The sequence below is a fragment of the Oryzias melastigma genome, linkage group LG16, assembly GCF_002922805.2.
Source record: "Oryzias melastigma strain HK-1 linkage group LG16, ASM292280v2, whole genome shotgun sequence".
NCBI classification, from domain to species: domain Eukaryota; kingdom Metazoa; phylum Chordata; class Actinopteri; order Beloniformes; family Adrianichthyidae; genus Oryzias; species Oryzias melastigma.
In genome coordinates, this window is record NC_050527.1 from 13,847,043 (window position 1) to 13,860,750 (window position 13,708).

A 13,708-nucleotide genomic window follows, 5' to 3' on the forward strand; every position below is an offset into this window, starting at 1 on the left:
CACGGGGAAGAAGTAAAATTTAATTAAAATGAACCAGCAGTAGGAAAGTTGCTACAGCACAATGGACACACATCTGCAGTAAGCACAGGACAGGTATAAATAGGGGTGTGAATCAGCCTGTCTTAAGCTGCCCCTTTGTGAGACATCTGTTTTTCCAAGTACTGCTGAATGAGTACAGCTTTCATGCAATAAAGAACTAATGTACTGCAGTGTTTTGATAAGCCTGGCTGTAGAATACATGTGACAGTGCCAAGGAGGAAACACTGGCTACTCTTTTATTATTATTCTTGCCTACAAACAAACCAAATATAAAAATAACTGGACTGCTCCTGAAAGCAGGACAGACATCACTGTCAGCTTAGCTTTTGTAGCCAAGTTTCTCTTTCTCTTATTATTTTACTAAGTCAGTTCTAATGATATTTATTGTTAAATTTACCAGTTAATCTAATGCCACATAAAATATATTTTATTTTCAACAGATAAATAGGAATAATAACAATTATTGCATGTTCACTCACGTTCAAGTGGCCACTTCCAATAAAAACTTCGCTGAATGTAAGCACAGGTTAGAGTGCGTAAACATGTGTAAATGCACATTAACACACGATTTTGGCTTCCATGTTCAAAAGTTTTGTGTTCACGTATAGCCACACAAGTTTCCATAATTGTTTTTGAGCTCTGTGCACAAAATGTGCAGCCATTAAACACACGTTGCAAGTTTAACCAGGTCAACAATTAATTTGAAAATAGATCTTGGCGGAGAAAATAGTTGTAGTTTGTGACCAACTATGGTTATTTTACACTAAGTCTTTCATACATCGGATCAGAGCTGTGAAAGAGAAAACCTGGAGGAAGATATACTAGATTTGCACAGCTTCAACATTTCAGTAGAAGAAGCCCTTACCTGCTTGTTTAGTGTGAATACTGAGCTAAATGCACATTTAAGAACTCGCATTTAGGACATTCTTAAACATACATAGTGCTTGAACAAATAGTTTTCAATATGAAAAACAAAAAAGTGCAATTTAATTAAATACAAACGTTACAAGAAATTTTAAAGTGCTTTCCTAAAATATTATTTGACTGCCAATCAATTGTGTCTGTACATTATTACCCTTTTTTGTGATTAAAATGTGTTTTTACTTAAAAGTATTTTAGGTGGACAAGCAAAATAATAAAAAAATTAAAAGTTTGAACTTTCTAGATGAGTGTCCGTGTCATTAGATTGTATTATGTATGTTTTAAATTTCACAACTAAAAGTCAAATCAATGTTTCTTCTGGATAATTCATACATCAAAAATAATCCCCATTATAAAAAACAAATAAAGTTTATGTGATAAATTGGCAACACCTTATTAAAATGGTTTTCTTATAATAATGTAAAAGACAAATTATCTTTGACTGAAAAAAGAGATATAAATCTATGGTAAAAAAAAAAAAGTATGTTTAAAAGTTGAAGGAGTTAACACAGCTTTCGCTAAACTAATTTACTCGAAAAAACAGATCCCTCTATTTAATGAAGGATGATTTAAAGAGGAGTCGTGCCGAAACCTACAGGGCCAAATGAATGAGCTGCAACCAAAGGCTAGCTGTCAATTTCACTTACACTTGATGACAGGTCTGGCAACACAAATGGGAACTACACAATATAAAACAGGCAGTCTTCAGGTGGTACAGAATAATGTCTGAAAGCTTCTCACAGGCTGAATTTTAAGAGTCAGTTGTTCAGAATCATGACTAAATAGGTCATTTAATGTCTTCCTTTAGTGTCTATAAGTGTTTTTACTTCCAAAACTTGGTTTGAAATATTGACTTTTTTGCATTGTGTTTTCAGCAATTGCTTTATGACATTCAAACAGCAGAAGGAAAAGATGCTGTTACTCTTAATGACGACTATGACAGCAGTACAATATGTACATGTGAAAGGATTTCTTATCAACACATTTAATGCCAAGCAATCTGTAGTGGTTTCTGTCTGTTGTTAAGGGCTTTATCTGCTGCTTCAGGGTCAAAGTCTGGTGCTAGAAATGTGAAGTGTGTGTAGAGAACATGAGTCAGTTTTAGTCTGACTGAACTTGCAGGAGTCATTCAAATTCAAGCTCTTAGATTTAATCTGAACGTTAGGAATACAGAGTTACTACAATTCTGGAATGAATACATTTAGTATTTTCCACACTATGAATAAATAAGTTTATTTTCAAACTTGCAACATGTTTAAGGTGCACAAAATTACAAGGTGCATTAAGCACAAGAAACAACTGCGTCAGTCAGACTTTATTTACTAGGTTCACAGTAATGCTAAAATGTGTTTGTAGCATGCTACACGTTAGCTGTGTTAGCATTTTGACAACTACCTATCATTTCTAACCTTGTTTGCAAATATGACTGATACCGCTACAACAAACATTACTGACTATGCTAACTCATAACCTTGTTAGTAACATAAAAAAACAGTATGTAACCACTCCATGTTAGCCACATTAGTGTATTTAAAATAATTCACAACCTTTTTTGAAGCTCATTAAAAACAGACTGATACAACTAAAACAAATATTGCTGTGACTATGCTAACTCCCAACCTTGTTAGTAACACGCAAAATAAAACACAGTCTGACACTAGGCTACATTAGCGTAATCATGATAATACCCAAACTTGTTTGCAAAAAAAAAACAAAAAAAAACTTTCTGACACACGTCAGCCACTAGGGGTGTGAATTGGCAAGAGTCTGGCGATGCGATACGTATCCCAATACATGCTTCACGATGCAGTATGTATCACGATATTTCCCAAGACTGTACCAGAACAATTTTCACTTCATTTTTATAGTATCACTTGAATTGAATCTACCTGAATTCTAATGTCTCTCAGTGTAAAAAATGGTAAAATTACGTTTATTTAATGATCACAGCATTAAGCACAGCTACTGTATCTCATATACAAGTTGCTTTACCCAGAAATTCATGCGGATTTTCTTTTGGTAAATTACGAAATATTTGTTTTTTTAATGGAACAGCTGGGTGGCTCAGTGGGCTAGGTGAAGGGCTGACACGCAGGAGCCCTGGGTTCGATTCCCAGGGTCATCCACTGATCTCCACCCAGATTGGGTCCTTAGGCAAGACCCTTCACGCTGCTGCCTAACTGGGTCCCTGTGCCCCTCAAGTACAGGGTTGTGTCAGGAAGGGCATCCGGCGTAAAAACTGCCAAATCACTGATGCGAAATACTGGGTGCTGTTACACTGTGGCGACCCCGAAAGGGATAAGCTGAAAGTGGACTACTACTACTACTACTACTACATTATTGTCTGATAAATATGTTTCAATTTAAGTAAAAATACAATGAATGTGCCTTAACTGATACTTTTCTAAAAGTATGATTGCAAGATTGCTAAATCTAGCATTTAAACTGTTCATAGACCTGAATGGGGGCTTCAAAAATGAAAGAAAAACAAACCCATTCTTTCCAGAAGCATTTCAGTGTGATGACAGGATGAATGTTGCTAAGATGCTTTATTTACAGGACAGTCAGCACTGCAGCTCAAGTTTTCTCAAAAGCAAAAGCAAATGTGTATTTCACTGCTAACCCATACAACATTGCCCTGAGTGCTGTACACATCACTCTGATCCATCAGGTCTCTGAACTAGAATCTATAGCTATGAAGTTCAGCAGAACTTTTGCTGGCTTCGCCGACAACATTTTAATGGAGGCTACATGAATGACCTGCTGCATCGCTCCGCTGCTTCACTTGTTCTTATCTGAGCCTCTACAAAGCATTGCAATCCACGTCTTAATATGATACTGGCAGCAACGTGGCACAGAGTTTTGGTTTAGTACCCATTCCAAGTCAAAACTAAGTAGTACATGTCTCATAACAACTAAAACCGCGAGGCTGACTGAACAGTTGACAGAGCTCGTTGTTTTGACCACGGTGTAGAGCTGCTCAAAGAGGCTCAGTGCGCTCTGCTGCCAACTAGCGGTCGGAGGTTGAAGTGAAAAACAAAAGCAAGACGGTGAAAGACACTCATAAATAATTAAATAAATATCGTCATGTCAACATTTTAAATAGATACAAGTATCGTCAAACGGAATATTGCAATATTTTACCGAATCGATTTTTTCCTACAGCCACGTAGCCATGTATTTTTTCAATAATACCCAACTAAACATTTTGATAAAAAGGCTTCTAAACGTGCAAAAAACAGTAAACTAGATGATTATCTGTGTGCCATTTTACCAGTCTGAACCTAATAAAAAAAACACTTTACCAGTAACAAAGTCCATGTGTCAAGTGATAGGTATATTTTATAATGCCAATGTTTTAGATGAATGACATATTTGTAAACCAGAAAACAAATATTGAGCGTTAAATTGTGATTTATTTCACCAATCTTTTCAAAAAGTTACCAACAAAACTGGGGGCAACAGAGAATAACAGCAGGTGTCGAAATGACAACTATCTTTCTTACCTGATCCCAGGGACAGATGATTCCTCCAGAAAACATAAAAAGATAACCCATGGCAACCAAGCAGCCCCAGATGACCAGGGAGAAAACACGTAAAAGCTTCTTGAAGATGGACTCAATGCAGACAAGGACAAACACTGCCAGGAATATCGCCAGTGCTGTGGGTACAGTGATTACAAAGGCCACGTGGTCTGCAACATTCTGTAGAAACAACAAATGAAGAAAGGAGGACATTAGCAGACAACAGCTTAAAGGAATATTTAAATGGTCTTACGTATATTCATTTGACTATTCAGACTAAATTTAAGCCTGGATTAAAAAAAACCCCACTGTAATTGGTTCAGATGTTTTAAATATAAAACTGTCAAGGCACAGTGGAAAAATATATACTATTGAGCCATTTTATGGGGTGAAGAAGACACAAAAATAATGGTCTCAGCTTTATTCTCTGGCAAGCTGATGTCACATCCATAATGGATTTGCCAGCGCCTGTCTGAAACTCGCTTAGATTCAGAAGATCAGATACAATTTTCAAGAGATTTATCAAAGGAGACAGAAAAGAATAGAACAAGTGAGATGAGATGTTTGTTGAATAAGCTCTTTTCATTTAATCAGTTTTGTGTCACTGTTCCAATAGAAAACGGATAAAAGGCAAGACACATTTCACTCTGTAGGCTTGGAAGTAAAAAAGGGATCTCTGCCTGTGAGACTAACGTATCAAAGATTATTATTTTTTTCACTTTGTTCAATTTTAGCTTTGACTTCAATTTTAAAAATCAAAACCTTTATCTATATATTTGGGAACTTTTATGTATATATAGATATACACACATACATACATATGTATATATATAATTCTTCACAAAAATTTAAGACGTTTGTATACATTTTTTGTGTCCAAAAGAGGAACTACAGTGCTGAGGTGTATTTTCACAGAGCGGAGCTCCCTCTCTCCCATACCCCTGCATGGAGAAATGGCATCAGCTGACTCAAAAGCAGCTGAAAACAATTTTGATATGCTCAAGAAGATCATTGCGGAGGATAATTATCAAATGGAGCAGGTGTTTTTTATTTGATGAAGGAAGAAGTGCAAACGCGCTCCTGGTTTGAAGGCACAGACTGACGCTCCTTATCTGTGTCATAAAGTACGTTGTTGCTGTGGTTCAGTCTTTTGTTCTGAATAATACAAAAAACCCTCTATTTAGCAACACTCCAATATTATTTAATACATTTTTCATAAAGCATGATCAGAAGTGTTTCTAATCAGTGTGTAGCGGTAACAGACATTCTGAATGAATGAATAAAATGGTTTATTTCAAGCAATCAGGTCGCAATACATACATAGCATATCACTTAATTAATCACAAGTAGATCACTTGAAAGGGAGTGGAAGGAAGCGAACTTGTATAATCCCACCCTGACTCGACATACCATTTTCTCTACATAAATTATCAATATCTGGTTCAGGACTTAATATCAAATATTAATAAAATCAGACTATTAAGGATCATTCATACCCAGAACCGGAAATCTTTCGGCCACTAGTGGATATATTCGCGGGTGTATCCGGTCCCTAACCCCCGCGAATAAGGGGGGGGGGGAATCATGTATGTATATATATATATACTGTATATATATATATATATATATATATATGGATTTGGTTATTTTAGACAGTAAAAGACTAAAAAGTTGAGATTTAAATAAAATAGCCTAGAATAAAGCTACCAATCCTGCCCTTTGCAAATAAAAACTATGTTTGCATTAAACCAGGATTTGACCACCTTGCTCCCTTCATTCCTACAGCTGCCCCCACCCCCAACAAGTCCACATCTTTTTCTCATGCACAGTCAATGCACTGGGACATGTGAGGATGTATGTGTCTGCAGAATGCCACACAGGGTTGTCTTGCCCAGAGCAGAGCTTCAAAACAGCCTAGGATTTAGGTCAGCTAACCAGTAGGATGGAGGGATGGATGAACACAAATAAAATCCACAAAAAGAAGTGTAGGAGGGAAGGGCAGCATTTCATGAAAAAATAAAGAGTTTGCATTTCACTGTGGCAACATTTTATTTCTATTTCTCAGTAGGTTGTGTAGCATTTATTTCTATGAAGCTGTCTTTTAACTTTTGAAAAAAATCTCAGTCTTCTAGATAAAGTCTGGAGGAAAGAGTCTGGTTGATAATAAAATCTCAGATTCAGAAGGACTCCTGCGAGTTTTGCCTTAGCCACTGACACTGCACCAGCTTTTTTAGCCTTTCAAGAATCCTCTAGGGATTGTGGGGCATCCAGTCCATATGTGTCCACATGAACTTGGAAAAGGATGCAACCCCTAGGATATTTTGCATGTGTGGACTCTGCAGGGCTTTGGCTTTTTCCAGCGACTTTGCTCGCAACCTCTATGGAAAGAATCTTGCATCACAGCCAAGTGGACAAGGGGTGCCCCTATAGGAGTTTTGTGGACAATTGGGTTCTTTTGGTTTTATCTTCCGATAACCGTCAGCTTTCTCTGGAACTCAGTGTTTTCAGCAGCTGTGAGAATCAGCACTGCGGAGTCTCAGGCTGTGGTTTTTGGAATGAGTTATTTCCCTGGGGGAGGCAGTTTTTTTAAGTTCTGTTTTTTTTAAACTTGGAATTGGTTGATAAAGTTGCAGTAAGTTGAGCATAGAAGGAGTTGACAATTTGCATGAATTACATAAATATACTGGTGTAACAATTTCTGGATTGATTAAATGGCAAAAAATAAACTGGGTCGGACACTCAAATCTCACATGCCCACCTTAACAACATTCCAAAGCTGGATGCTAAATTGGGACCAAGTAAAATGAGCTTTTGGTTCCTTTCATTCTACTATTTGTCCATCTACTTGCCAATCAAAGTTTATTTTTTAGAATATGACAGTGTAGAGAAATTTTCTCCCCTTTAAAACCGGCCTCCGGTGGTAATTTGAGGAGCAACACTTCGAGTTTTTGATCTAAATCCAGGAATTTTCAATTGGGGGCTTGATGCCGCCAAGGCAGCTTCCTGGTGAGTGAGATGTTACAAGCACATCACTTGGAAAGACTCTCAGCTGGCATCGGAAAAGCCTGGCATTCTCCCAAAAAAGCTGGAAGAGGTATAGGGGGCAGGAAGGTCAGGGCATCCTTGCTTAAAGTGCATGTCCTAAACCTGGATTAACAGAAGATGTTTATTTGACGCATTTATACATTTGAATTTAAAAAAATAGGGGAAAAAAGTTATAATAAATTACTTGAGGTTTAAAAAGATAAAGTGAAACATTAATGGAATACTGAGCTTTTGAGAAAAACCTATTTAATTGTAGAAAAAAAAATAGTTTTTTTACACATTAAAGGAATTGATGTAAAACTTAAGTCTCCAAAACTCCTTCCTGTTAAGTATAATGAAATCACTGAAATGATGAGTGAATTAAAGAGAAGGTCTAACAATTCAGTTCTAATAATTGGCCTCATAAGTCTCTTTGGAATGGATTAGCAATTTAAATGTAACATTGATTTAATAATAAGAAAGAGATGTGCAATAAATTGAATCTTTTTTAGCTCTATTTACTTTTGTTAGGTCTGAGTCCAGGACCTGGTTTATCTTTTTTTTTATATTTTTTTAAGAGCTGTTGCTGTAGCAATCATAAAGGTGTTCTTTTCCAAAATGCTCACAGGGGCCCTTGTTTTTTGGTAATAACAATAAATTACAGGCACTGTTTTTTGGGTTTCTTTTTTTACCTCTTTCTTCTTCTCCCCTGCTCCCTGCTGCACCTTGGGCTGGTCTGACAAAGAGCTGCACTGTCTGCTCTGCAGCCAGTATCAATTAATTGTGGTGTAACATGATGATCTTCTAAATTTAGCTGATAAGTGAAGGGGTATGAGGTATCCACAGTCTACTCTGTCACATTCAGAGGTTAAAGTCGGAAATAAATCATTCCTTTGAATAAAAGGAAAAATCGAAAATTTTAAAAGGATTGAACTGTTACATTCTGTTTAGGCAAATTACACTAAAAAGTCAGTAGGTAGGTTTATTAGAAGAACAAATAATACAAAATAAATATGTAAAATTAACAATGCTTCGTCCTAAGTCACTTTTTATGCCACTGCTAATTTTGGTCCTCAAACCAAATAAATAACTTAGCCATCATATTTGCATACAAACATTTTTTTAGTCTCTAATTCACTTTAAATTAGTACGTTTTCTTTTCTGTTAGCCAAAATTCAGAGTTTGTTGAGTGTAATCCTGCTTTACTTGTGATTTTAAATGTTTGTCCTTTATGTCTTAGCTTATATTTAGATTTATCTAGATTTATCCAATTGCAACGGTTGCTTTATCCAAAACAAGCATTGTAGACAGATATTTTTCTACTAAGAGCGAGATTACAAAGTTTATCAGGAAATGTGAGTTATATAGTACACTAATTGTTTATTTAGGCAACCAAATGGATTATATGTGAATTAAAAACATTAAAAAAAAGGTTTTTTTTGGTTGAATTTACTTTTGGTATTAAGAATTATATTTTCTAAAGTCCCACTCCCACTATTGTGGATTTATAAGGATTTTAAAACAAAAACCCGTCAGGACAGTGACAGAGCAAAACAGATCCGCCCTGTTGTTCAGTCAACCAGCAGCAGAAGCGAAAACTAAGCCACTTATCCCTCACTGCTACTTTTATTTCAGTGTTTCCTTCATACGAGTGCAACTCCACACTTTGTAAGTCTACATATGGATGCATATTATCCGGCAAATGTGCCCATAGATGTTTAAAGTTGCTTTTTTAGAATTTACTCCTGTTTTTGATTGCAGAATGTGTGTGCAACTACTTATTTCATGAAGTTAATGACCACAAAAAGGTAAAATACTGCAAATTTTGATATAGTTCAAATTCCAAAATTAAAAACACAATATTTAGCAACAAAGGAGGACAGAATATAACATTTTTGTTCATTTCTAAATGTTTAATTTGTAAGATTAGATGTGTGTGTGAGTGTGTGTTTCTGCATGTTGTGAATGAGCAGCTTACCAGCCCTGAAGCAAAGAACACAGTCAGCAGAGCCAGGCAGGCTCCCATCACAATGAGGAGCAGAAACACAATGAGAGGATGCTGCTGGCTCATACAGTAGTAGGATTCATAGAGCCAGTCCGGGGACCTGCTCCTTCTCTCTCTACCACCTCCTCCTTTATCCACTTCACCAGTCTCTCCTGTCCGGTCAAGGAGGTAACGCTTCCTCCTTATTGCCTCTTGCCACATGGACCTTGGAACAGTGAGTAAAGAAAAGGAGGGAGGGAAACCAGAAGAGGAAGAGGAGGGGATCCCTGCTGAGGTATTAACAGTTTCCATCACAGAAGAGGAGCAGTTGTTGCTCTGTGCTGTTCCTCTGTTGTTGTTGCTCCTGCTGGAGACTGTGGGCTGATGAGAGCTCCTCATCTCCAGGTTGTTCTTGGGGTCCTCCTCTCTTAAGTCCTTTAGGCGGAAACAACTGAAGTCTGAGTCAGAGGCAATGTGCGCTGACCGGAGAGGTGGCAGGAACGCACCAAGGGTGGAGCGCAGCATCCTCCTCTTTCTCCCCCTGCCAACATGTTGGGGTGGAAAATGAAGGGAAGCACAGACACTGAGTGCTCTTTAGACTGAGAGAGAGAAAAAATGGGAGGGAAGTAAAGGGAAAGGGGAGGGGGAGAGAGGGCCAAGGGGGAGGGGAGGGAGGAGAAGAAGAAGAAGGAGGTGCAGCAGGGAGGAATCAGTCTGTAAAAAAATAAGAAAAACAGGGTAACATTTAAAATATTTACATTCTAAAAAAAGGGTGTTGCTAAGATGCACTAATAATACACATCAAATGGCTCAGATGGTACACATCCAAAATTTTGCAGCTCAGTCCCAAATGTAATGTCTGTTTGCAGATTTCAACCTCATGTCTCTGCTCACTCAGGAAAAGGAAAATCACTTACATGCATATTATTGCCCTTCTTTGTGCATTATGAGTATTAAAGAACTAAATGTATGTGTTTCAAGAATCAAAATGAGGCACTTTGATCAAATTGCCTGGTTCCTCGTGGAGATGCAGCATATGAATACAAAAGCTTGAAATATGAATTTATAGGAGTTTCTTTATCCAAATTATTGTGAATGAGGAGCAAACAAAAAATTCCATTGGAACAGATTGTAGTTATGATGTAGAAGCTACTGTGGCAAAACACAAGCTCCCTGCTCCGTTCCATTCTAGCCTGGTTTCCACTGAGCGGTACGGTACGGACCGGTATTTTGACTGTTTCTATTGTAAAATGGACCCATTAAACAGTACCAGTCTGTATCTGTTGGGGGCTCCAATAGGTTGGAGATCTATTAAGAAGTAGAACAGAACAGTTTGGACGGAGCTGCTGTAGCCACCTGTTGATTGACAAAAAAAGAGATAATAGAAAGCGCCAATATAGCACTCATTTAAGCTAACGTTTCCAATGTTCGTAAGCATTCGGTTTCCTGTGCACTCTTTTGGTTGCAAATCTACATTGTCTGGTCTGTAGTGGAACACCAAACATTCCTTTCCATCCTTGGCGACAGTGTGGTACAAGTTGAGCTAGCAGCATGTGAGCGGTCTACACAACGCGTGTGCCGTGAAAACCAATTGCTCAGTGGAAGTGAAGCCTAACTGAGTGGAAACGCTTGCCAGAACTAGATATAATGCATTACCTGCAATATGCAAGTGTGAATGCTGTAAGCTGAACATGGCTGCTAAAGATGCCAGAGCAGTTAGCTGAAAATGCTAAAGCTGAAAGCTTGCTAAAATGTTAGCTAGATTTCAAATTAGCTAAAAACTGGAAACATGTCTAATTTAGTCAAAAACAGCTATCATAATGCTAAAATGTTAGCTAAACTCCAAATTAGCCAAAAAACTGAAAACATCTCTAATTTAGTCAATTAAATATATTTTATGAAAAATGTGTAATTCATCTTCATTTTTTTTCTAGTACCATTCATTCTATTTTTTTAAATTGCATTTTTATATACTATTATTATATACTTTTTGCAACATATTAACATATGAAGTATTTTATGTTTAATAATTGGCTCCTTGAAGCTGAAAGCTTACTAAAATCTTAGCTAAATCTCATATTAGCCAAAAACTGAAAACATGTCTAAATTAGCCAAAAACAGTTAGCATAATGTTAAAATGTTAGCTAAACTCCAATTGTGCCAATAACAGGAAACATTTCTAAATTAGCCAAAAACAGCTAGCGTTTTGCTAAAATAAGCACTAAATGCCAAATTACCCTAAAAACTCAGTAGTTGCTGAACATTTTATGGTTTGAATGGTGTCTCTATCTGAAAGGATATGCGGAAGTTCACAAGTTTTTGAAGGATATAAGCAATTTCTCATTCATTTCCTATGGGGCATATTTTGCTCAATATTACAAGAACTATAAAGGTTATGAATACCAAAATTAGAAGCAGTAATGTCCTGAAGGAGCTGAACGTTTTGCTGAAAGTGTGATTGAGTTTGTACATGCAAAAAATGTACGGAAAGGAGCAGGAGAATCTCTATAGTGTGAATGCTTACTGAACATTCACACAATTAACTGGACTGTACCGTTATGGTACCGTACCTGACCACTGAGTGGAAACAAGGCTTCTGATGCATCTGCTTGTAGACGACTAGATCCATGTACGTCTTTGTTTTCCTTGTCTAAGCTAGCATCTGGCTCATAACTGTATGGATGTATAGCTCCAATAATGCTCACCATTTTTATTGCACAAGTATATACATTTGGGTTGTAAGAGACTACTTTAAGACCATGGCACACAACGGTAGGTACAACTTTTACATTATCCACCTCAGTAATTACGGTCTTTCATGATACATCCGTGATATATGCAATTCCCAAGTGTTATGGCACTCGACATTTGTCGATGTGTGCAGATGCCGTCGGTCGACTAGTCTTTACGTGAATTTGTTTTTGATCTTTTAAGAATTTTTTAGTTGGTCTAGAATCACGCAGTTTATGCAAATTGTACTGAGTTTATACACATTTATTACGTAAATTCCATGCAATCGTGAGTGATTTTTACGAGATGCATACGCAAATCTGTGGCTTTCCACGACCGGTCCACATATGTCTACAGTCTTTTCACGCATGTACGCCCGATGTATGACATTAATATCATGTATATAGTGCACATATCACATTAAAGTTATAAAATTGACACACAAGTCAATAATGAAATCCATATAAACAGTGCAAGGATGATGCATTGTTCACGTATTGTGTGAACGGTGTTTAAATCGTCCGATCTTTCACTCCTCGAGCAGTCTCTACCAGTGGGGGTCTCCCCTCTGCTCTGCAGAAACTATGTCCTTGTAAACAGCACAGTAACAATAAATAAAAGACCACTAGGAATGCTTTTAAAATTTATTAAAAGATGATCGGAGTGGGACATCAGTAGATAGCACAACTGTTTGGTAAGTTATACGTTGTTGCAGAATTTTTTTTACACCATCCTTGGTGTTAAGTAATGTGCACCCCCTTCCATTTTCATCTATTTGAATATGTATTTTGTGGAGCTGTGTGCTGCATTTTGAGTCCTGCACCACTCCCTTTCTGCAAACCGCTAACACACACACACTGTATGCACCTCTATACAGTCTTTCACCCCTCTCTTCCTCTTCTTTCCTTCTCCCTCCTGCCTTGCTCTGGTGAGCTCATTCCATCTGGACCTGCTTTAACCATTTTGCCGCCTTTTTTTCTGCTTCATCGTTGTATGAACAGTTAAGTTGAGCTACGCTACAAGGCCACTTTCTTAGATAAGAGTCCCCTTGTACGTCACAGGCAGGAGGGGGGATCTGATTATTGATTAAAGCAAGTAAAGCTTTGCTTTGGCAGGTGGGGATGCGACTTCTTTTAGCTTGACAGAACAGGATTTTTGCCAGTTGGCATATCAAGTAAAAAAACAGTTGACAGTTCAGCTGGAGGCAAATTTGCTGACTAATGACTTGGACAATTGGACAGATCAATGATCTATGTATAAGCTTTTTCCCCAGAGTTGTTCTTTGCAGCTTCATTATGCATGTTGCCCAGTTTCATAAATTCTAGGTAAAGAAAAACTGCAGAAAGAGTTTCAAAGTTGTTTAGCTCAAAATAATTATCCTACAGCTTGACTGCTGCTTTGACCCGTGTCTACAAACCATTTTTTTTCTGCACCATGCACAGCACCATTTAAACTCTGCTTATCTGTTTTCACTGAATACCGCAGG

At 37.4% G+C, this 13,708-nt stretch overlaps 1 protein-coding gene across 1 annotated transcript in view; it reads right to left on the reverse strand.

Annotated features, from left to right (window-relative positions):
- Positions 1 to 10,079, reverse strand: part of adcy2a (adenylate cyclase 2a) — a 67,289-nt gene extending 57,210 nt beyond the window's left edge. The window contains exons 1-2 of the mRNA XM_024267549.2: positions 9,487 to 10,079; positions 4,467 to 4,664 (exon numbers count right to left, since the gene is read on the reverse strand). Coding sequence (XP_024123317.1) covers positions 4,467 to 4,664; positions 9,487 to 10,017 — 729 coding nt within the window. The 5' untranslated portion in view covers positions 10,018 to 10,079. The remainder of the gene's footprint in view (positions 1 to 4,466; positions 4,665 to 9,486) is intronic.
- Positions 10,080 to 13,708: the final 3,629 nt, after the last annotated feature.